Here is a 22324-nt window from a genome sequence, read left to right as displayed (position 1 = left end):
TACTCAAGTCTTTCAGGTTGAAATAAAGGGACACTAAACGCTAGATTGATGGTTGAAAAACTCTACACTAGACAGTAACTTAAATCTACATTAAGAAATAAAGAGACCAGTAAAGAAAACTACAATTAAACTACCTAAAAGACAGTATAAATGTATTTTTTATTGCAACTCTTTCTCCCTCCTACATGAAGACAACTGCATAAAGCGACAGCTATAAAACTATGTTGATGGAATTATAGTGTAAAAAAATACAATTTGTATGATAATAAAAGCACAAAGGAAGGGAAAGGTAATGAACCCATACAGATGGCAAAGTTTTGTACACTATTGAAATTAAATTGGTATTAATCTGCAAAAGGTTAGTAGAAGTTAACTGTAATACCCAGGATAACCACTATAAAAATACCTTTAATAAACATAGTAAAAGAAATAACAAGGGAAGTAAATTGATAAACTAAAGAAGTATATACTTAATCAATTATAATAAATGTAAACGAGTTAAAATACTGCAAACAAAAAATTTAGAAACTGGAAGAATGGATGAAATAAACAAGGAGGACTCTGACTAAAATAGCACTCAAGGCCAACTTCAAGGCCATGGAGCCCAGTAGGGTCACTGATAGAGATGGACAGGCTGAATGGTTGTCATTCATGTTCTCAAACTATGATTCTTCTTGGGCTATAGAACTCCAATCCTATAAAATTATGTTTTTATTTAAATGTATCACTTTAAACTTCAAGGTTATTACCTGGTCCCAATATCCTGGAACTTGATAAGAAAATGCATGGCATTCTGCAAAATCATTTTGTAAACTTCAATCATATTTTCTAGAAACATTCTTCTTTCCAGATTGTAAGAATTCTAACCTGTTTAGACTATTTTACAGGGAGATTCAGACCCTGCCACCACCTCAAAAAATATCTGCCTATCACTCACAAACCTGTTCAGTGGGCTCTGTTGGCTTAACAATTTAGCCTCTGAGAGTTGAGCGCCATTGCAAAGCTGAACATTTTCACTGCATGATTCTCCTTCCAGGTAACTGATTCAAAAACATCAACTATAGCCATCCCCAGGGCTAGCACCTGGAGACCCCACTCTTTACTCTTCTGTCTTCCGTCTCCTGTCGCTCTGTCCTTCCTTGTTCAATCTCCTATTAAGGCCGGGATCCTTGTTTTGTTTACTTACCTTTCCCATGCCTGGTACAGGGCAGGCACTCGGGATCTAACAGACAATACATCCTAGTGACCTGAATCCTTAATTAACCACAGGAATGAAATCCCATCAAAGAGCTTTCATTAACTCTAAAACATTAGAGCTACCAATTAGACTGTGTTCATACGGTTACTTATGCCTTAAAAGAATTCTAGACTAATCAAACTACAGACAAATATATAGCACATCACTGGTAAATTAGGTTTATTGCTAATTTTTAGTTTTGATTTTTTAAAAAACTTATTTATTGATTTCAGAGAGACAGAAACAGTATGTGTCCTGACAGGGATCGAACCCACCACCTTTGCATATCAGGACAAATGCTCCAACCAACCCAGCTATCTGGCCAGGGTAGTTTATTGTTATTTTTTAAATGTATCTTCACCCTTCCTTAGAATGAAACATAATCTGTCTCTTTAGAGATCCTCAGGTAGCCTGTGAAATGTCTCCATGGGTCATTCTGCAATGTGAACACTGACACACTAGCTCTGGAAATTAGGTGTGAATATTTACTACTCTTTTAACTTAATACTTCTGATATTATTAACTTCAAAAATAATGAAGCAAATAGAAACTTTTTTAAAGGGCCTCAATAAAGATCAAGATCAAAATCACTTGGTCTCTCTTCATCTAAGAATTAATATTCCAGTTTCTCTTCTCCTTTTGTAATTACAGACATTCTGTATTATTTTTTTTCTGGCTAATTTCTGGTTTGCACTACACCTGCTGTATTTTGAGAGAAAGGGAACCTCACTAAAGATGACAACTATAGTGCCGTACCCGAGCACGGCAGGGGGCCTTAGGAAAGCCCAGGCCCGGGCGCAGGCCACCACAGGAGTGTGGGCAGGTACTGCAGCTGTCCCCAGACAGCGCCGTGGCTCTCGACTCTTTTGCTGCAGGCCAGCACTTACTCGCCAGCACACTCACGGCCAACTGTGGCTGCTGTAGTTCAACAGAGCATCCAGAATCTCGGCTACACTTTCTGAACCATCGCGATTCCCTTAGATTACACGGCTACGCTTTCTGAACCATCGTGATTCCCTTAGATTACACGGCTACACTTTCTGAACCATCGCGATTCCCTTAGATTACAGACTCCCTCACACTGCGTAGTAGGATTCCTATTCCCAGGCCTTCTTGATCTTGATGCAAAATTAACTTGTAATCCAATATCTTTTAAAATAAAGTTTCTTTTCCTGAGTTCAGCTGTTACGTAAATGATACCTAACCTACCTGGCAGAGGAAGAGAGAGGGGAGAAAGAGGAAAAGGGGAGGCGTAGCTCAGAACCCTAACCTTGCAGACAGTTTTGATTTACAGAGAGCATCTGATTGCTAGGGTAAAGGGAGAAACACCAGTTAAGAGGCAGACTTTTTTTCTTGCATGTTAGAATTTGTATTTTAAAATCAGAGTTAAAGATGCATTAAATATAGCTAAGACAAAAAGAAAGATTGGATGGTCCCCCGAGTCTTGTGCCTCCTTGCCTATCTGCAGTTGAGACGTTAAATGACTCGTGCAAAATGAGCTAGGAAGGCTCGAGCCCAGATCAGACTCCGGTCTCCCGACTCCTAACCCAGCGACCTCCACTCCCACGCCAGAGAACCCCTCAGGCCGGAACCAATTCCTAGAAAGAGGGGGCCTTACCGAGGGGCATAATGGAGAGGTATTTGCCGCGAAACTTGCTGGTGATTTTGATTTCCTGACGCAACGTCCAGCCGTTTTTGGACTCGGCATGGTGTGCAGCGGCGGGGGGATGATGACTCACCTTGAAGAAATCAGTGATTCAAATTAAGAAGGAAGGAAGGACAAGGAAAAGGTGCTGCCCATTAAGCGGTGATGAACACCTGGAATCCACATCTGACATTCCTATACCCACAAGGTGCGGAAGCCCTGAGGGAAAACCCGCAGCGCGGGGTGGCAGGGCCTGGGAGCTCCACAAACACGGCACCTGGCAGTGGGGGGCGAGGCGCAACCGAAATAATCGTGCCTTTCCTCAGAAAGGAAACGCGTCCCAGTGCTGAGGTGCCTTTACCTGCTCACAGAGGGAGCGGTACCCATTCTCCTCTAATCGGTCCAGCTCGAAGGTCTCCCCGAGGAGCGGGTTGAAGGGCTTGCTGGTGCGGGAGACGGTAGTGGAGTAGGAAGACACGGTGAAAGCTGCAATATAACAGAGCTGCTCTAGAGAGTTCTCACACTTGGCAGCTCGGTCTAACAGCTCATGGTATTCCAGGTCTTCAGTAAGGCGCTGAAGCATGGATAAGGGCTCATTAAAGTTCACCTGTCAAGAAGAAAACAGATATAAAAACTTTGCCCACACGTCTGTAAGAGACAATTTAATTGTTCTGCAGGTGGAAAAACACAGAGTTGTCGCGATGAGAAAGCTGGTCACTGGGAAGAGGACTTCTGCTCGGCAGAGCAGCTGTAAGATGTAACCTGCAAGCAGCCCATCTCCCTGGGCCTCTGTTCTGTCAATGAGCGGTACCCACTCCCGTTTCCATCTCCATGGCTGACAACAGCGAAGATGGGAAGCACACCTCTGCTGTTCGTCACTACATATGCCAAGTCATCAATGCCTCACAGAGGGGCCATCTCAAAGTTACTGAATGAGTGAATGAATGAATGAATAGAAGAGGCAGTGGATTTTGGCACACCTATACCCAGAGAGGACGTTAGGTATTTCACATTCTTAAAGGAGGAAAGAAGAGGTAGTGACTTAAACACAGGCATGTTCTGGCTAGGGCAATGAAAACATGACCGAAATTAGCTTCCACTCCTAGACTAGATGATCGCTAAGAATCGGTCCAGTTTCACACCAGGCCAGGATTCTGACTTCTTAGCTCTGAGGCTGCAGTCACTTTTTGGATTTGGTGTGTGCTCTTGATGGGAGCAAAGAGGGGACTGTGAGTGTTTCCATTTTTCAAATTTTAGAGCCAACCTGGGGCACTCAAGCCCTGGACATCTGTGTGCGCCGCTGGGGAGATGCTCCCTCGTTGTTCATTCCCTTTCCCATCCCACAAATACTTACTGAGCTTCATGTGTGCCAGACCCGATGCTACTCACTGGGTATGGAGACAGAAGCAAAAGAGACATTGTCTCCCCAGCTTAACACAGTGTTACCAATTGACTATTTGGAATTTAAGATGACATTGTATTTCACAATATGCTACAGAAACAGAGTTCTGGTTTCTAGCCTAGCCCACAAACTTTATCTGCAATACAGTTGAAAAGGCCTGGATATCACTAGCCTGAGTTCTGAGTCCAGAGGGCCAAGGAAGGTAAACAAAAATTTCCTTTCTCGTGAATGGAGCTAACTAGCCTAAAGCAACATTTCAGATTAACAAACCAAATACAAACAATGTCTTTTGTACAGTTCACCTTTCCCTACATTTTTGTCCAGCCTCCTATCTGCCAATCCCTGAGCCACAGACATCCCTCATATTTACTCTCCTCCCAATAGAATATTTTATAATTTTCACTATAATAAACTTTAAAAACAAAGTATGAAAGAAAAATTTACTTGAAATGCCATCTACCAACAATAACCATTATTAATATTAATATTCTTTTTAGTTTCTATGCATCTGTACATTTCTAAGTAATATACTAGAGCCTGCTTTTTCTCTGAGGAATCTACCAAGCATTTCTCTGTGGGAATTTCCCCGAGAAAACAGAGCCACAGGACAGACACGAGAATACTCCTCTTCTGGGACACAGGACCTAGCCTTCCTCAACCAAACCGCGTGGTTGGCTGAGAGAGGGCACTGGGACAAGGCACAAGCACACGGACAGGGCAACAGGCCGATAACCCTTTTCTCACAGAGGGTGCTCATAACCACACCAACCAATCCCTCGCTTGCAGCGCTCTAGACGATACTAATACTTGCAGACACTCCGAGGAGAACTGGGCTGGGTGGGGCCCTCCTCGTGGACCCGCTAGACAGACCCTCACTACCTGGGCCTTTAGCGATCACTGCTCTTCACACAGGGCCCTGACCCCAGCTGTTCTGGGACCCACACTTTCTCTTAAAGGGCAAAGCTTTTCAAATCAGTCATCTGATCACTCAGAGACCTCACAGGGAAACAAGTGAATCTGAACTTAAAGTTGGAGGGAGCAGGGAATTAGGTAGAGCTGATGAAGAGCTGGCAGCCCAAAGACGAGCTAGAGAGTAGCAACAGCAGGAAGCCAGAGCCAGTGCTGAGCTGAAGGGACAGAAGGCAGCAGTGGCGTTGCTGTGACCTGGAGGCATCTGGCAAGAGCTAAAATCCCTGTATGTACCCTGGGGTTTCCTCCCTTCTTCCCTACCCCGAACTCTTCCTGGTGCCCGGCATCGGTGGAGCCCTGTCGGATGCCAGACCTGGAAGCCCAAGAAACAGCCTGGAGGAGCCATCTTTTTCCTGTGACACAGCACAGAGCAGGGAAGGGCAAGGACGGGACCTGCAGGCAAACAGGCGCGGGACTGGACTGCACGTTCCTGGTGGCAGAGTCAACAAGGAACTAATGGTAAAGGAGAAGCAGAGGTCACCTGCACAGAAGCTGGTGCTAAGCAGCATCTGCGCTGCTGAGGCTGCAAGACCTGCCTCTCCAGCCCACCTTCTCAAGGAACCAGGCCAGTGGGGCATCTTCTTAGGCCCCCAGTGAACTATTTTATTTCTTCAATGTGCTTACTCATGGCCTTTTCTGCAGGTCAGCATTTTTCTAAGAGAAACCCTACACATGTACATGTAAATCTGTTTGCCGAGACCCAGTTATCTGATCACGTCAACACTGGCTGAGGGGTACACATGTGCCAGGCACTGGCAAAGCCTCGAGGTCAGAACCTCCGAGCAGACACAGTCCCTGGCCATGAGGAATGCAGTCTATGACCACTGGTCCACAGCCCCAAGTGGGCAGGAGAATGCGGTATTTCTGTACGCCACGTACCTGCCGCGGGGCAGAGCCTACAGACACCCTCCACGGGCCAGTTTCCTTCCTTCTATGAGAAGTAGAACCTCTAACTGTTAACTAGGTGATGCCACCAAAAGTAGAAGTTTTTTCATTGCCCGCCTCTACCCCAGCCAGCTACAGCCGTGTAACTGAGTTCTGGCCGAAGGGATTCAAGTGAAAGGACTTCTGCACTGTCCAGGAAGCAGCCCTTTTCTCCCTCCTTCCTGCTGGCCGGAACGAACCCCTGGTGGCCCGGACTGGAGCAGCCACGCGAGACTTAGAAACTGAGGGTACAGGCGTCAGAGCAAGAGGACAGAAGAGTCGGGCCCAGACTCTGCAGAGCACGGTACCAGCCCTGAACCGCCCACGTCTGGACTTTAACATGAGAGTGAGGTAAGCTAATATTTGTTTAAGGCAGGGCTTGACCAGACTTCTTCTGTAAGGCTAGACAGTAACTATGTAGGCCTTGAGGGCCTTATAGCCGCTGTCACACCATTCAACTCTGCCCTGGTAGGATGAACGCAGCCATAATAGGCAATCATATGAGTGTCACTGTGTTCCCATAAAACTTCATGGACACTAACACCTAAATTTCATGTAATTCTCATGTTATGAAATATTATCCACCTTTTGATTTTTTTCAATTAAATATAAAAAAACTGAAAGTTATATAATCTTATTAACCAATGTCAACCTAATAAATTTAATAATAAAACACACACACTACAGTTAGCTTGCAGGCTACACAGATGGCCAGATTCAGCCCAAAGCCCATAGTGTGCAGACCTGGTTTAAACCAGTATGTTCTGAATGTTTGTTCACTTGAACGTACACCTAACTGATGTGCTGGTCTACCACCAGACAGATACTGGGTGCTCGTTCAGTAAACGCCTTGGGACAAACAAGCAAGCACTGCCCCTGCCCAGACATAAACGATGCCACCTGCTGGAGCACAGGAGAGAAAAGTTCTCCCTGGACCAGATGCATGCATGGAGCTGTGCAGAAGAAATGACACTACAGCTGACTCCTGAAGCAAAGGGCATTCAGTGAAAGAAAAGTGGCAAGGGTGGTGGGGCGCTGCTGAAACTCTGAGCAGAAAGAGCAGCATGTGTAAATGCCCTGAGGAGGAAGACAACAGGATGCCTCTGAGTACCTGAGGGTCACTCCCAACGGCCAGACACCACACATGTGTGGGCACAGCCTTGGACTCGCACAGAAGTATAAAGCCCACCAAGAAATCTGGTCCCTTCTCAAAACCAAAAAGATCTAGTACAGATTTTAAGTTAAGGAGTGACACGACTGCATTTTCTATTTTAAAAAGATGACTTTGGCAACAGTGTGGACAGACTGGAAGGGGAGCATGACTAGAGGCAGGGAGGGCAGTCTAGGCACCACATTCACCCTGGTGATGATCCTCACTTTGGTTGGACTGAACTGGTTTTGCTTCTATACTCCCCAATCCTTTGTATGTACAGTACTTCAAACAACACTATCATAGAAAATAATATACTTTACCTGTTGTCATGCCTGTCTCCTTTAAACGACATACTTAATCTGCTCTTAAATAAACTAATGAACAAATGCATCTGATTCTGGGTGATCTGGGGACACACCAGCCCCACAGCCCAAACTAAAGTAGATCATTTTAAGGGATAGTATGTACCTCTAAGGGTAACAAAGACCATGCCACGAATGGCCACACCAGGGGGTGGGGTGGATGTGGGAGAACCTCACCGGCATGGGGATCTTAGAGAGCTCTTTTCCAATGCAGTTCTTCATGATGCTCCACAAATTGAGGCTATAGTTTGGCTTGTACGGTATTCTAGTTCTCTTTTCCTTCTTGGTCTCTTCCAGCTGATGCTTGTACTAAGAACAAAAACAAAACCATTCAACCTCCACAACGAACTTAAAACCAGGTACTTATAACCTTCCCTTCCCCCATGCTAAAAAATAAAATAAAAATCACTACTTCCAGTTACTCTTAGTGCTGCACTAAGAGTAAAAAGCCTTGGGCATCACACCTCCAGTCCCTCACTTCAGATCACTCCCAAGTAAGAGGTACCTGCTCATCAAGGCTGATGTCGCTGCTGGCTCCACTGATGTTGCTGCCCGTACGTCTACACGGATGGAAAACACAGGAGAATTAGAACAAAGACCCAAACTTGAGCCTGGTTCTCGCCATGTCCCTACAAAGCAGAATGCTAAACACACCGCACAAACTTATTAACAGGTGAGCAGATGACAGAATAAAATATGTATGAATTAAAACATCTCTGGTCAACCTGTTCAGGTAAAAATGCTGCCAGTTTTGCACTTACTTAAGGAAAAGAGCCTTACATACATCTCAGTAAACACTGACAACTACGAGAGTCCAACTAAAATAATATTTCCTCTGAAAGATACGTTTATTCTTATTGGGAGTCAAAGACAACTTACTTGTGGCCCAAATTTTCAGGCATGGTGATGATCTCGGGAGCATCAAAAAATTCATTCTCGTCATCCTCATCACTCATGTCGCCTTTGCCAGAGCAGCACTGATCTACAAGGGAAAAGCCTTATTCACCCACTTTGGCTGCATTTACCAAAACCTGACACAGCAGGCTCTCTTAAATACTAATCACAAGCACAGGAACAAACAGTAGAAAGCAGTGGAAAAGCCGGAAGAAATAAGCAGCTCCAAGTGCGTTTCACAGGAGTCACTGGTATTGGAGAACCTGCAGGTCCTTCCGACTGCAGAAATGACGCGGCCCCTGGGAACAGAGCGCGCAGGCGCAGTCTCACCTTTCACGGAACCCGCACTGCCGGGCGTGTTGGCCGGCAGCACCGTGGCTCCTCGGAAGGCCCGCTCCAGGTGATTGTGCTGCTTTGCCAGCTGCTCCAAGGTCTCCTCCAGCCGGATACGCTGGTCTCTTTCGTACTGTAGTGACTTCTGCCACTTTTTACTGTGTGTCTGGGCCAACAAAAGGAAATCTCTGCAGGCCTGCACGGAAAAGAGTTAACATGTGTCACATCGACTCCACTAGTCGGGGACACCCCTCAGTCCTCTGGCAGCCCATTAAGTAACCGTACTCTGGGAACCTGAACAGGCAGATTACAGTGAAAGACTTCCCCCGTTACTCCACACAGTCAGGGACGGCCAGCTCATGATGCAATGAAGGTCAACTCCAGAAAGAAAAATGAGTGTGGCTGTCACGGTCCTACACTTTCTTGCTCATGAGGACATGAGGACCAACCAAATACCACAGGAGCAATAAACCTAGACAAAGTATTCGTGCCAACCACACAAAGGGCAGCTATGTGAACTGGACTGAAAGAAAAAAAAATCTATTGACTGAAAGATGAGGAAAAGCATGGGATGTCAGCTCTCAACCAGCTCTTGACGACACTGAAATCTCCCAAAGCTGAGTCAGACACTGAAAGCAGAGAATCTGCACTGAATTAGACCAAGAACAGGGAAACGTGATTTGTTTTTATGTTGGTCACTAAGAGAAACAACTGACCATAAAAATTAGAAGTCTACCTGAGCAAACAAAGAAAGGCTCTAGAGACAAAATACAAATCAATCAGTCCCTTCACTGGCTCCCCACAGGGCCCGGGACCCAGTCCTAACTCTGGGATGAACATAAGGACCCTTCACAGTAGGGCCACCACCTGCCTCTACCCTGCTCCCCAGGCTCCGGCACCCTCCCAGGGAGTCACACTGGACTGCGCACCACGGCCTGGCCCCCAGTCTCCTTCAGGCCTGCCTCTCACCACACATGCTACTCACCCCGCCTAGGATGCCCTTGAATGCCCCTTCTCTCTACCTGGCCAAGCCTTCCTCATTGTTTAAAATCTAAGGCAAAGGGTACTTTTCTGGGCCCCGTCCCCCAGCTGCCGAGGCAGTGGGTCTCTTCTCCACACTCCCACTGCACTGGCCGGGCTTCTACTCCACACCAGCCGCAGCGGCATCGCCTCGCCCCTCACTACTCGCAGTCTCGGTTTATAATTAATTCACATACATATATCTTCAGCTCCTAACTTAGCTGCTTTGTACATAGTAGGGGCCGGACGAAGTTTGCTTAATAAATAAATGGAAAAATGAGGCAATGAAATCTTAAAATTCAACGTCCTGTTCTACAGAAACCACAAGGTAAATAGAATATCTACACCCATAGTTTCAACTATTGCCTACAGGCTAATTAATGACTACGAAATCAGTAACTCCAGCTCCTGCTCATGGAGCTTCAGATCAGAACATCCGGTTGCCTATTTAGCGGCTCAGAGTAACTTCAAAATCTGTGGGTCCCTAGATGAGCTTGTTCCCTTTCTGACTCTGCTTCTCCCTGTGGTGTCTCCCAGGCCCTTTACCCAGCCCAAGCCAGAAAGCCAAGAAGCATCCTTGATTCTGAGTGGTTAGTCCTCCCCACATCCAATAATCAAGTCTTATCGGTTCTTCTTCAGTATTTCTGGAGTGTGCACCCCCTCCGTCCTCCATACTCAGAGGCAGTACTGAGCACATGCACTGGAGCTGGACCACTGGCGCTCCAATCACAGCTCCACCTCACTATCCAGCTATGGAATCCTGGGCAAGTACTGAACCTCTCTGTGCTTCCCCTTCCTCTCCTGTCAACAGCGAGTGACAACAGTAACTCCCACAAAGAGCTGTGGCTTTACATGGAAAGCATGTGGGGCCACACAGGCTCACAGCAGGCACTCAGTAAGACGTCAGCTATTCTATTAAACTGGCACCAATACTGACCCTCCCTCCTTTACTGCACTACTGCCAGACCCCTTTAGTACGGCCTGCGCCTCCTCCCCCACACTCACTTCCTCTCCAGCCTTGTTCCACTAACAGTCAGTCGCCAGCAGTTCCCAGACTTTGGGGGAGAGGGAGGGATCCATCTATGCCACACCTCTACCTGGATCACCTCTTCTCCTTCACTTCCTTCTAATGACATTGATCACAACTAAAATCTAGTGAAAGACAAATTACATGTCAGGCATTTTGCTGAACACTTTATACCAATTATCTTATAGGAGCCTTCCAATAACCTCGTGAGCGGCTTACTAGTATCAGCACCATTTACAGAAAAGGCACTGAGGTCACAGAGTAGGAGGGCTGGCCTGGGTTCTATAGAGTTAACCGGGCAGCTGGACTTTAGGGCCCTAGGCGCTATACTGCCTTTTTTCATAGCAAAACTCTCTCTAGTCTTTCAGAATTTAGTTGAATTCTAAATTCTCCTAGTCTGAGCTAAACACTTCCCTACACCATAGGAGCCTGTGCTCATTTCTGTCATGCACTTGGTTGGCATAGTCCATAATGATCTGGTTACTTCCCGGTCCCCTCATTAGTGAGGAATCTCCCTGAGGGCAGGGATCACACCTACATTTGTTTTATAGCCCCTAGAATAGCGCCTAGAACACAGAAGGTACAAAACAGATGTCCACTGAAGTAGCAAATAGATACACTAGCAGTATCCTTGGTCAGATTCACTTTGTTAGTAAGAAAAGTTACATCCTAAGAAACTGAGTGAAATGTAGTCTCCTTTGCTATAAGTGCCCCTTTAGAGAAGTGATGTGCTAGGGTGGTCATTTCTAATATGCATATGACAGTTAAGGCCTTGCCACCCTCACCTAAAAGGTACAAAGGAAACAATACGGATACAAAATGTCTTTTAAGCAACAACCAGCTATGAAAGGGGTTCAGGCAGTGCACTAAGGGAGAAGAGAATCAGACACAACTTTCCTCTGGCTGCCCAGTAATCACTTCCTTGGACACAAACTCTGGACTCTTACGACAGGAAAGAATGACCCGAGGAACAAAGATGAGCACAATGTCAAGAGGAAAGTCCACACTAAAGTTTCAGTTTTATGAGAAATTTTCCAATCAAGAGGTGTTTAACTTAATGCATTTTCACATCAAAAGTAGGAAAAAATTGTCATAGAGCTGGGCATTCACCTGGTAGGGGTAAAAGGCAGTAACACTCGTGATCAGGGGGCTTGTGTCCTGAGTTGTTCTGTTACTTATTCATAATTGATTGACTGACCTGTACTATTGATAAGAGGAACAGAAAAGCAGACACAGTCACTAAGAAGCACACAGTTTGGAAAAACAGCACGCGACCAGACATAAGACACAGTGTCAGTGCTGATGGGCAGGAGTCCTGGACACAGCGGCTCTTCCTGTGGAGGACAAAACAACTTCTTCTCTCCCTTCTGTGAACCAGAGCTCTGAAGAAAATGCTCCACACTTCAGAAAGTGATTGAGAATAAAGGTTATCACAACTCTCTATTAAGTAATGAAGGGGTTTTAAATGGCCACAGGGAGGACCTCAGATCGCCAGGAGCCATGGGAGCCCCCAGCGCCCTAAGCAAATGTCCTATTACGACTCCCCCAAGAAGGGAAAACCTGGCCTACATGAGTCATTTCATCCCATTTAGTAAGGTCAGAAAAAAACCCGCACAGGCCCCCTCACAGAGTCCCCTCTGACTTGCGTTATGAAATGTCTTCTAGGGTTCTCAGGTGGAAGCTGCTAAAACAACCTGCCAGGTGAGAACTGGTGACCAGCAGAGGAAAACAGCACTGTTCACACCTCGTATTCTATCGTGCCGGTTGCGCAAGGTCTGAGACCTGCCACAGACGCCAGTGGCGCTCTGGCTTCCCCGACAGCCGGCAGCTGGACTTTAGGGCCCTGTCCACAGACCACCAACAGCCACCACGGTGGAAGTCCTGGGGAGGCGGAAGGGCTGGCCTCTTCTTTTTAAACAAAAAGTGCCCAAAGCTGAGTGTTTTGTCTTACCACCCAAAATGACCCCTGACAATAAGCAGTAAAAACGGAACAACTAGTATTATAATGTTCTCACTAGTTCTTGATATAGACCCCACAGTAGGCCCGAATACACTGCAACATAGGCATCAGACTCCAACTTAAAGCTCAAAGAACTTCAAAGTAAAAAGAATCCATGAGATCTTTTAGTCCCAACAGATCAAGTTAGCTCAACATAAATGAAAGCACAGCCCAGAGAGGTTCAGGCATGCAATGAGCATCGCCACCAGATGTTCTGCGGGCTGCAGAGGCAGGCTGGACCTCCGGACTCCTGCCTAACCCTCAGCTGGGCAGTGTCCTCCTGAGCACTGAGCAGGGCGTGGGCGTCATTCCACCTGTGCAGCCCGTTCTATTGCATGCAACAAACAACGTAACTTAAAGCCCTGAGCAGGGGAGCAGGACCTCATGTTCTGTGCTTTCACAACTGCAATTGCCCAGCATTTGGGAAGAATTCCATTTGAAAGAGGGAGAGTCAAAAGCACCAGGCGCCGCCGGCACTCACATTGATCATGGCGTTGGAGGTGATGCGGAACAGCGTGGCCCGCTCGTTGACCTGCTTGATCTTCTCGCTGCTCTCAGCCGGCAGCCGCAGGCTCTCCAGCTCGCTGAGGGAGCGCTGCAGGGCCGTGCCGTGCTTGGCGATCAGGTCGTTGCATGTGCTCAGGTCCTCCACCTTGCTGGATAGCGTCCGGAGGGTGTTCTGCAGCTCCGTCTTGTCAGTTTGGGAGACAGACTCTTCATCTCCTGACTCATCTGCAGAAGCAAAAGGCCAGGTACTGATTCCAGACCTGGACCCTGCCTGCTCTACCGCAACCAAGCTGACCCTCCTCCCACTGTGCATTCTGACCAGCGGACAACCTCTCCCCGGAGCGGTCTGCAGCCCACCTGTATCACAGACACTGGGAGTTCTGACAGGTCCAGCTCTCTGGTCCCGCCCCAGAGACTCTGATTTGCCTCGTGTGAGACAAGGCCCAGGAACCTGCATTTCAAATAAGCTGCCCAGGTCATTCTGATGCACACTTATGTTTCGGAACCTAGAGGACAGGATGGAGAAGCTAAGTGGCTCCTGGGGTTTGCTTTGAATTACTGAGCCTTTAAACTCCACTGCGAGGGTTCCGTTTCAGTCCCAGCGGACCACTACTACAAACCCACTATCACTTGTGGGATGATCGGTGGGCCTTGTATGAAATGGGCTGAGACTCAGTCTAGCTCCCGGTAAACAAAGTCCACATCACCAAAGACATCATTATTTTATCTTTTCTGAAGATGAGAGGGAGAACAAAAAGTTTATTTTTTCTGCCACCGCTGCACTGAAAGCAATGCAAGGTCTTCTGTCAAATGACTCTCCAATAATAAGTCAAGTAGAAGGCGATGCTGTAACTCTTGCTACCAGTCTGCACTTAACACCTCTGTCACTGAAAAGTGCTTTTCCAGCAGTCACTTCCTTTGGGGGAGCTAACATCAGCATTAAGTCAAAACAAAGAAACTAAGAAAAGGCCTGACCTAGCTGCTAGACAGAAGGCAGGGCCAAAGTGAAAATACTTCTTACCAAAAACTTGACACAACAGTGACTCTTCCTTTCACTGCTTAACAAATAGTTAATGTGGTCGTGGTTGGCTCAGTGGTAGAGTGTCAACCCGGGCATGTGGATATCCCGGGATGATTCCTGGGGAGGGCCCACAGGAGAAGCAACCATCTCTTTCTCCCCCCCCCCACCTTTTCCTCCTGCAGCCATGGCTTGGTTGGAGAAGTTGGTCCCAGGTGCTGAGGATGGCTCCATGGCCTCACCTCAGATGCTAAAATAGCTCGGCTGCTGAGCAATGAAGCAATGGCCCCAGACGGGCAGAGCATCATCCCCTAGTGGGCTTGCTGGGTACACCCTGGTTGGGACACATGTGGGAGTCTCTCTGCCTCCCCGCTTCTCACTTAAAAGAAAAAAAAATAGATAGTAAATATGTATGGGAAATGATGGAGTAAGAAAAACAGCAGATGAACAAAAGTCCACAGGTGACCATCTTGGTCAGCCATAAGTAAACAAGCTCAGTATGATTAAACTATCAACATCTAGGGCAGGAGAATTCCTACCACTTTCATTGAAGAAAAATCCAAACCTAATTAGATTGCTCTTTGTTAGTGAAACTAAGATAACAGAATGAAGATCTTTCATAGAAAATATCATGTATGTTTTTGTCAGTCTATGAAGATTATTTCAACTCAACTAACAAACAGTTAAGCAAGATGATTTCAGGAGAATATTAAAAAGTAAGGATAGATCCAAATTGTGAGCTGCAATCATCCTAAGACTGATCTATAGCAATAAAATAATTATTTCTCAAAATTGTAAGACAGTCAACTGGCATTAAAAGCCAAAGGACAACTGTTTCCGCCTGTAGGACACTGACCTCAACACCAGCACTAGCGACATTCTGGGCCAGGGCCCCCTTCGTCGGGGCTGTCGTCTGTACTGCAGGCTGAGCAGCCTCCAGGCCTCTGCTCATGCCGTGCCAGTGGCACCACCAGCACTCAACTGGGACAAGAAAAATGCCTCCAGACATTGTCAAATGTCCCCTGCAAGGCAGAACTACCCTCACAGTACTCCAGGAAAAATACTGCATGATGACCAGAAGCCTGAGACATCTAAGAGATTCTTGGTAATTACATGACAATAGGGATAAATAAGGTTAGTGCATAAGATGAGCAAGTGAGAATTTTCCCAGATAGAGCGCTCTTTGCTCCCTACCGGATTCTGCCAGCATCTTCACAGCCTTGGCCTTGGCCAGCTCCAGGGCCGTCACCCAGCGCTGCCGCTCCACTTCCGAGCTGGCCTTCAGGTGGTAGGTCTGAGCACCCCCATTGGAGATAATGAAGTTGCAGGAGTCCTCCACAGTGATGTTGGCTGTGGCGAGGTTGATAGTTCCACGGCAGGTGTGTCTCATTTCTGCCTTTGACCTGAAGTAACGAGACAGACACTAAGTAGAAAGCTAATGGGTGGTTTGGCCTTGATCACATTCCATTTCTTTTCATAACTATAAGGTTTCTGAAGATACAGTAGTCTTAGGAAGGAGCAAGTTCTAATATCTCCCTCAAATGGAACCCTAAAATTTAAGAAACAGTTAGTAGGGATTTCCTTTCCAAGCCTAAGTGTTGTTTTCGAGTCAACCTGTACTGCTCCGACGTTCCTCTCACCCTTAGCTTTTTCAAAGGAGGCTTCACTGAAGAATAACGACAAACAATATAAGCTCAGCAATTTTAAGTGTACAATTCAGTGAGTTTTGACAGATGCATATAATTGTGTAACCACCTCCACAATCAAAATGTAGACTATTTCTATCACCCCAAAAGTTCCCTGATGCCCTTTTGCAATAAGGAATTACTTTTTATTTATAAAGTTATAGTTATAAAATAGTGCTTTATAAACTCATGCAACAAAATTTCATACAACAGTCTCATTTCCTAAGAGAAAGAAGAGCTCCATTTTATACGTATTGAACAACCCTCCCCTCAACCGAAACTCAGCCCAAATGAGACCTGTCACATTACACTTAGAATTGTATTGCAGAACTGTAAGACACACTTAGATGTTTAGAGTATTAAATACTGACTACAGCTCAGATGATAATGAAACAGGAATAAACCGTTTTCTGTGGGAGAAAAGACAAAGTATCCCTAAGAATCACCAGGTGGTCTAATCTTTCTGGACTATGTTCTTTCCGAAGGCCCACTGACCTCTATTGGTGGGAACTCCTAAGCCATCCTATTAATAGCAAGGAGAGATCCAGTAAATCTGTTCTCAGAGGACTGGCTGTAAAAAATTTCCCCATCTCTACTGACTGACAGTTCTATTCATAGGCTAACTTTTGAACTTTACAGCACTGCTTGGTGACAAGCTCCAAGGGACTGCACATAAGACATCAAGCTGCGAGCATGGCTGGGTGTACAAACTGCGCTGATTCCCTACCACCTGCTGGCTATGCCCTGGGACATGCATGTTGAGACCACAGTTCTCCCTGACCAACTTGGAACACAGAGAGGTCAAAGTCCTCTGCCAACTGCCACAGTGCAAAGCGGAGCCACTTCCCTTTCCCTGGAGCCAAGTGGCCAAACACACCTGGCACATGCCGAACTCCTGCATGCCAGGAATGACACACACCGCCTCCAGAAAGTAAGAGTTGGTATGTTTGAGAAAGTTGGTTTGCTGTGCTTGGGAAGACAGATTTACTATTGTTCAATTTGTCACGTGAAACTGGTTTTTCATCTTCAAATGCACAAACGAGCAGTATGGGATGTCTGGGCGTGGGGGTGGGGTGGGTCTCAATGGACTGGGCCACTTTCCATCCCCTGCACCTGCCACAGTGTAATGTGAATCCCTGTTTCTACTATTCTTCCTTCCCCTCCCCCCACCACAAGCTTCAGTTACATTATGAATAATGCAGGCCAAATACAGACCCACGGCTGACAGCCCGCTCACCCTTGCTTTCTACTCAACCATGCTACAATGTGTTGGTACTTTTCACAAGTCACTTCCCAGGTACCTCTCTGCCTGTTCAGCTTCATGAACGAAAGAAGTTTCTCAAATCACATAAAGTCTGTAGCCATCTTAAAAACCCAAAGGCACCCTGGGAGTAGAGTAAGTCAGGCTTGATCTTGGAGCACTTGGGTTTGGGAAAATACAGCAATGAGTATAAATGATTATTATAGAAGCTGGAAAAAAACATTTTCAGGGCACAAGGTAAGTTCTTTAGGCACTACAGTATTAGGTGGTATTTTCTGGCTAGAAATTTCTTCCCTAAAAAGGCCAGTTGGAACAGTAATCCAATCTCTAGAAGCTAGCCAGGAAAACTAATACAATGGGGCTGTCACGATGTGTCTGGGAGAGCTGGGATTCTACACTGGGTTTTAAGTAACTGGCCATCTGTGTAACTGGGTAAAGAAGAACAGGATATGTAAAAAGAGGGATGCAGTGTTGCCAAAGCCTATTAGGACAGTCCGTGAGGGGATGGGTCGAGGAAGTAAATGATCTCAGTTAAAAGGAAAACAGCAGTTTGTAAAAGGAAAGGACAGGTTTCGCAAGCATGAAAAGCAAGAGGAATGACAGCTTAGCTAAATAACTCTAGGGAGACGGGGACCGGAAGAACACTAACATATTGGTAGGCAGTCCCTCACAGCGTGATTTTGAGGGTAGTGTATAGACCTGATAACTCCGAATCCTGTTGCTTGGTTGGTTTGTGGGTGGGACTATCTTAGCCGGCAAGGAAAGGCTCATGGCATATTTCCCAATATGCGGTTTGGTATGTTTTGGAAGGAGTTTTATCTGTGGTCAGACAGGTACCACTAGCTCTTTAAGAGAGAAGTCAAAAGTGATTACAAGTACCTGAAGAGAAAACAACATATAAGTTATTAAGGTCCAATCAAGACCAATACTGATCAAGAATCAACTGGCTTGGAAAGTAGATCTGATAAGAACTTGGATGAGGACAAATTATCATACTTTAAGGCCCTTGCTGATAAACAACTTTTGAAAATGGGGAATCAGTGTTAATAGTGAAAGCCAAATTAGGCTATGAATCAACTGAACATAAGAATGATGGTCAGTTTATTAGGTAAACATAAACTTGAATAGGGGAAAAGCTCTAGAGCAGTGGTTCTCAACCTTTCTAATGCCGTGACCCTGCAATACAGTTCCTCATGTTGCGGTGACCCCAAACCAAAAAATAATTTTGGTGGCTACTTCATAACTGTAATTTTGCTACAGTTATGATTCGGAATGTAAATATCTGATATGCATTATGTATTTTCTGATGGCTTTAGGTGACCCCACCGGGGTCGCGACCCACAGGTTGAGAATCGCTGCTCTAGAGCAAACTAAATTAAAAAAATTTTTTGATCTAACCTAAAGTCCTGGATAAGTCATTAGAAGGGTTTTAAAATTAAAATTAATTCTGAATATAAAAATTTAAGTGATATACACAACTATTCACAACTAACGTCACTTACGCAGTGAGGATGCACTGGCATTTTCCACCATTCCTGAATTCAAATGACCTCCAACTCCTACCTTCAATTTTCTCTTAAAATTCTCTAAGAGTCAATACAGTGGAGTGAATAGATAATCATTCACCCTAACTGACCTGGTGGCAGAGTGACTACCGGCAGAGAAAAGAAACAGAGTGAGCTGCAATTAACAAGTGCTGTGTCCCAAATAGGATGGTCTTCATAAAAAGATTTAGATTAGAAATGCCTTTATACTAAGCAAAGTCTCCCTTAAAGGAGACTTTTATATTGTGTATTTTGTATAAAATAAACATAGTAACCATGATCTATAAACTGACTTGCTATTGGTACCTAATTATCTGTGTATCTGATTCATGTAACACTAACCTGTGTTTTAGGTTATGTTGGTGTGAACAGAACTACTTTCAAATCCCAGCTCTTCAAGACTTTGGGAAGATTGCCCAAGCTACGTCTCAGTATCCTCACCAGGAAGATGGGAATTATCTCCTAATTCACAGGGTTACTAGGAGTCAAAAAAAAAAAAAAATACTCTATGTAAAACACCTATACAAACTGTCTAGCCCTCAGAAACAGTTTATGCCCTGTCCCCAAACCCAGTATCTTAACCCCTCTATCTTTAGTAACATGAATGGCCAAAAGCATGTTATGTTATGGCAAGATTGTGAGTCACCATAAATCTATATTAAACATTCCAAAACACACATCGTTGAACAGAAGTAATTATACCAAAGACATTGATTCTTCTTTTTATAAACTGACACCTAACAAACCAGAGACCCCAGAAATACTACTGCATAGAAGACTTAATCATTCCCATGGGAAGAGGTGGAAGGAGCAAAAATAAAAGCAGTCTGGGAATGCACATCTTCATTCTGAGCTGTCTAGAAGGAAAAAGCGTTCTCGAGTCTTGGAGATAAAGAAAGAAGATGGGACAGGAACGGAGGCCACCCTGTGCACAGTGTCCTTGTGCCTGAATGTGGAGAGCAAAGGCGGGAACATCAGGGCTGCTAATAACCTTGGAATTTGGAGACTGGGCACAAACTGCTAAACCTTGGGACTTTTACTGTAAGTTCCTTGGGAGCAGTGCCTGGGCTTAGGTATCTTGTATGTGCCCCTGGACACCTACAAAAGCGCCTTCCTTGCAGAATTAATCACTGCACCGATGGGCTGGTGGAAACATAATGGAAGAATAGACGCTCTTCAAACTGGAAAGGCCAGGCACCGAGGGGGTCGGTATGGCACCAAGGATGGGTAACCCAGGTGGAGAGGTAAGTCTTAGAGAGCATTCACTCTCCGTGATGGTGGGCTCCTGCCGCGGCTGTCAACGCGCGCAGGTGACGAAAAGGGGCTCGGGGCGACCTTGGCCGCGGTGCCAGCTGGAGAGGTGACGGCGCGGGGACTGTGGGCAGCGGTGGGGACAGCGCCCCGGAAGCAGTTACCTGTAGTAGCTCAGGAGCCCGTTGCTCAGCACGAACCACCGCCGCTGGTAGCCTTTGATATAATTGGTCCATTTGAAGAGCCAGCCCTCTCGAGCCGAGCCCGAACCCCCAGCGCCCGAGCCCCCCGCCGGCGGCGCTGGGGCTGGGCCCGCCGCAGCCACTCCCCCGGCCCCGGGGCCCGGGCCGCTCGCAGGCGCCGCGGACACGGTGCCCGGCGCGGCCCCGGAGCCTGGCCCAGCGTCTCCGCGGCCACCTCCGCCTCCCACCACGGGTGGACCGGTGCCGCCGCCGCCAGGAGCTGCAATGGCTGCCGGGCCCGGCCCCACAACTCCTCTAAGCTCTGTCGCCGCCATGAGCTGACGCTGCCCGGAGACACAGGACCGGAACCGCCTACGAGAGCCGCCGTCGCCGTCCGGGCCACCCCTCACACCTAGCGCATCAGCCGCCGCCGCCGCCGCGTAGCGTCACCGCCCCGCCAGGCCGCCGTGGGCAGGAGGGATCGTCAGAGTAGGAGGAAGTCGATTGGTGCCGCTGAGTGTCACTTGAGGAAGACCCCTAGGACATTGGTATTTTTCTGGGGCCTGTCATTCCTTACCGCCCAGTGAAAGCCCTGGGTGGAACGCGTTCATCAGACACGCCGTTGATTGGTTCATATGAAGGCCAATCAGACTCTTGTAAAGTTCATTGGTGCTTTTCTGAAGACTACAGCACGTAGGGAGGACAGGAGAATGCAGAGTGCCCGACCAATCTGATCGCCGATTGGCTAGTGTTTCCGCCACTCATTTCAGTTTATGCTCCCGTCACCGCCACATCACCCCCTCCCATCATTCTTCTTAGCATCTCTCTTCCGCCCTTACGGATTGGTGGTTGGTATCAGCTGCTCAACCTCTTCTACCATTGACTGAACGAAGATGTCGTCACATCCTCACTTTCATTTCTTATTAGTTGGCATGCATGTCACTCACTTGTCGGCGGAGGTACAGGATCTTGGACATGCTGACCAGTGAAAGAAATATAGTGGGAGAGGCAGGCCGGAACAGCCAATAAAATCCGGGATAAGCGTCTGAGGGGCGTGTCCACCCGTTTCCAGCTTTGAGGAGGTTGGTGGAAGGTAAAAGTAACCGTTTCATTAAAGGGTTTTTGATGTAAGCATTGTGTTGGGGTCCCTCGTGCAGAGTTGAGACCTCCATAGTTTCTTGGTAGGAAGAGTGACCTTCAGCATTCAGACCCTGCCTGAGTCTACCCCTTCTAGAGTCCTCTTCCAGCAGCTGGCTTGAAGCTGGAGGCCTAGATTCCTAGGAATAGCTTCCCCAGTTCCATCCTGGCTCCATGGTACTCATAGCTCCTTTCCCTGGTTTTATTATCGCACCGCACCCCTATGTCCTGCTTCTAATTCTGCCGCACGAGTTGCCCACCTAGCTGTGAGGAGAAAATAGATTCGCTGGGACTGACATTGTTAAGTACTTCCCACTGAAGTCTCTCCAGACCTAAAGTCCCTTGATAGTTTTAGCTTAAGCCCACTTGTGTATAAACTTGGCACCATTTTTAAAATATATATAGAAACTGACGTTCACACATTTGTGAAAGTATCATATTCAGTTACTCACTTTAACATTCAGATGTTGTAAACTGTTAATATGGAGCTTTGGGGAACCTGCTACATTTTGTTACTTAAACTAGGCAACAGATATTGCTCTCAGACACTGGACAAACTGCTTTCTTTTGGTAACCTGCTTCCCGGAATCAAGAAAGAAAAATATCTTTTAGAAACTGTTTTTAAAAGGAGATTCATTGACTTGAGTAAAGAGAATACACTTTAAAATCTGCAGTTAGAGGCAGGCTCTTTGGAATTAAGTTTTTGTTTTTTGAAGGAGACAGGAACATAGAGCTCAACCTCCAGTGCTCAGGGACGACCGCCAAACAACTGAA

The 22324-nt window shown here is 46.5% G+C and overlaps 1 protein-coding gene across 1 annotated transcript in view; it reads right to left on the bottom strand.

The window, feature by feature from the left end:
* OSBP (oxysterol binding protein) overlaps window positions 1-21406 on the bottom strand; it is a 33258-nt gene extending 11852 nt beyond the window's left edge. The window contains exons 1-9 of the mRNA XM_066361229.1: window positions 20396-21406; window positions 15685-15893; window positions 13447-13697; window positions 8917-9115; window positions 8572-8674; window positions 8198-8252; window positions 7870-8001; window positions 3244-3489; window positions 2856-2976 (exon numbers count right to left, since the gene is read on the bottom strand). Coding sequence (XP_066217326.1) covers window positions 2856-2976; window positions 3244-3489; window positions 7870-8001; window positions 8198-8252; window positions 8572-8674; window positions 8917-9115; window positions 13447-13697; window positions 15685-15893; window positions 20396-20748 — 1669 coding nt within the window. The 5' untranslated portion in view covers window positions 20749-21406. The remainder of the gene's footprint in view (window positions 1-2855; window positions 2977-3243; window positions 3490-7869; window positions 8002-8197; window positions 8253-8571; window positions 8675-8916; window positions 9116-13446; window positions 13698-15684; window positions 15894-20395) is intronic.
* Window positions 21407-22324: the final 918 nt, after the last annotated feature.

The sequence above is a fragment of the Saccopteryx leptura genome, chromosome 1, assembly GCF_036850995.1.
Source record: "Saccopteryx leptura isolate mSacLep1 chromosome 1, mSacLep1_pri_phased_curated, whole genome shotgun sequence".
Classification (NCBI taxonomy): domain Eukaryota; kingdom Metazoa; phylum Chordata; class Mammalia; order Chiroptera; family Emballonuridae; genus Saccopteryx; species Saccopteryx leptura.
Note: the sequence above shows the minus strand (reverse complement) of the source record. Positions and strands in the feature narration are given on the sequence as shown.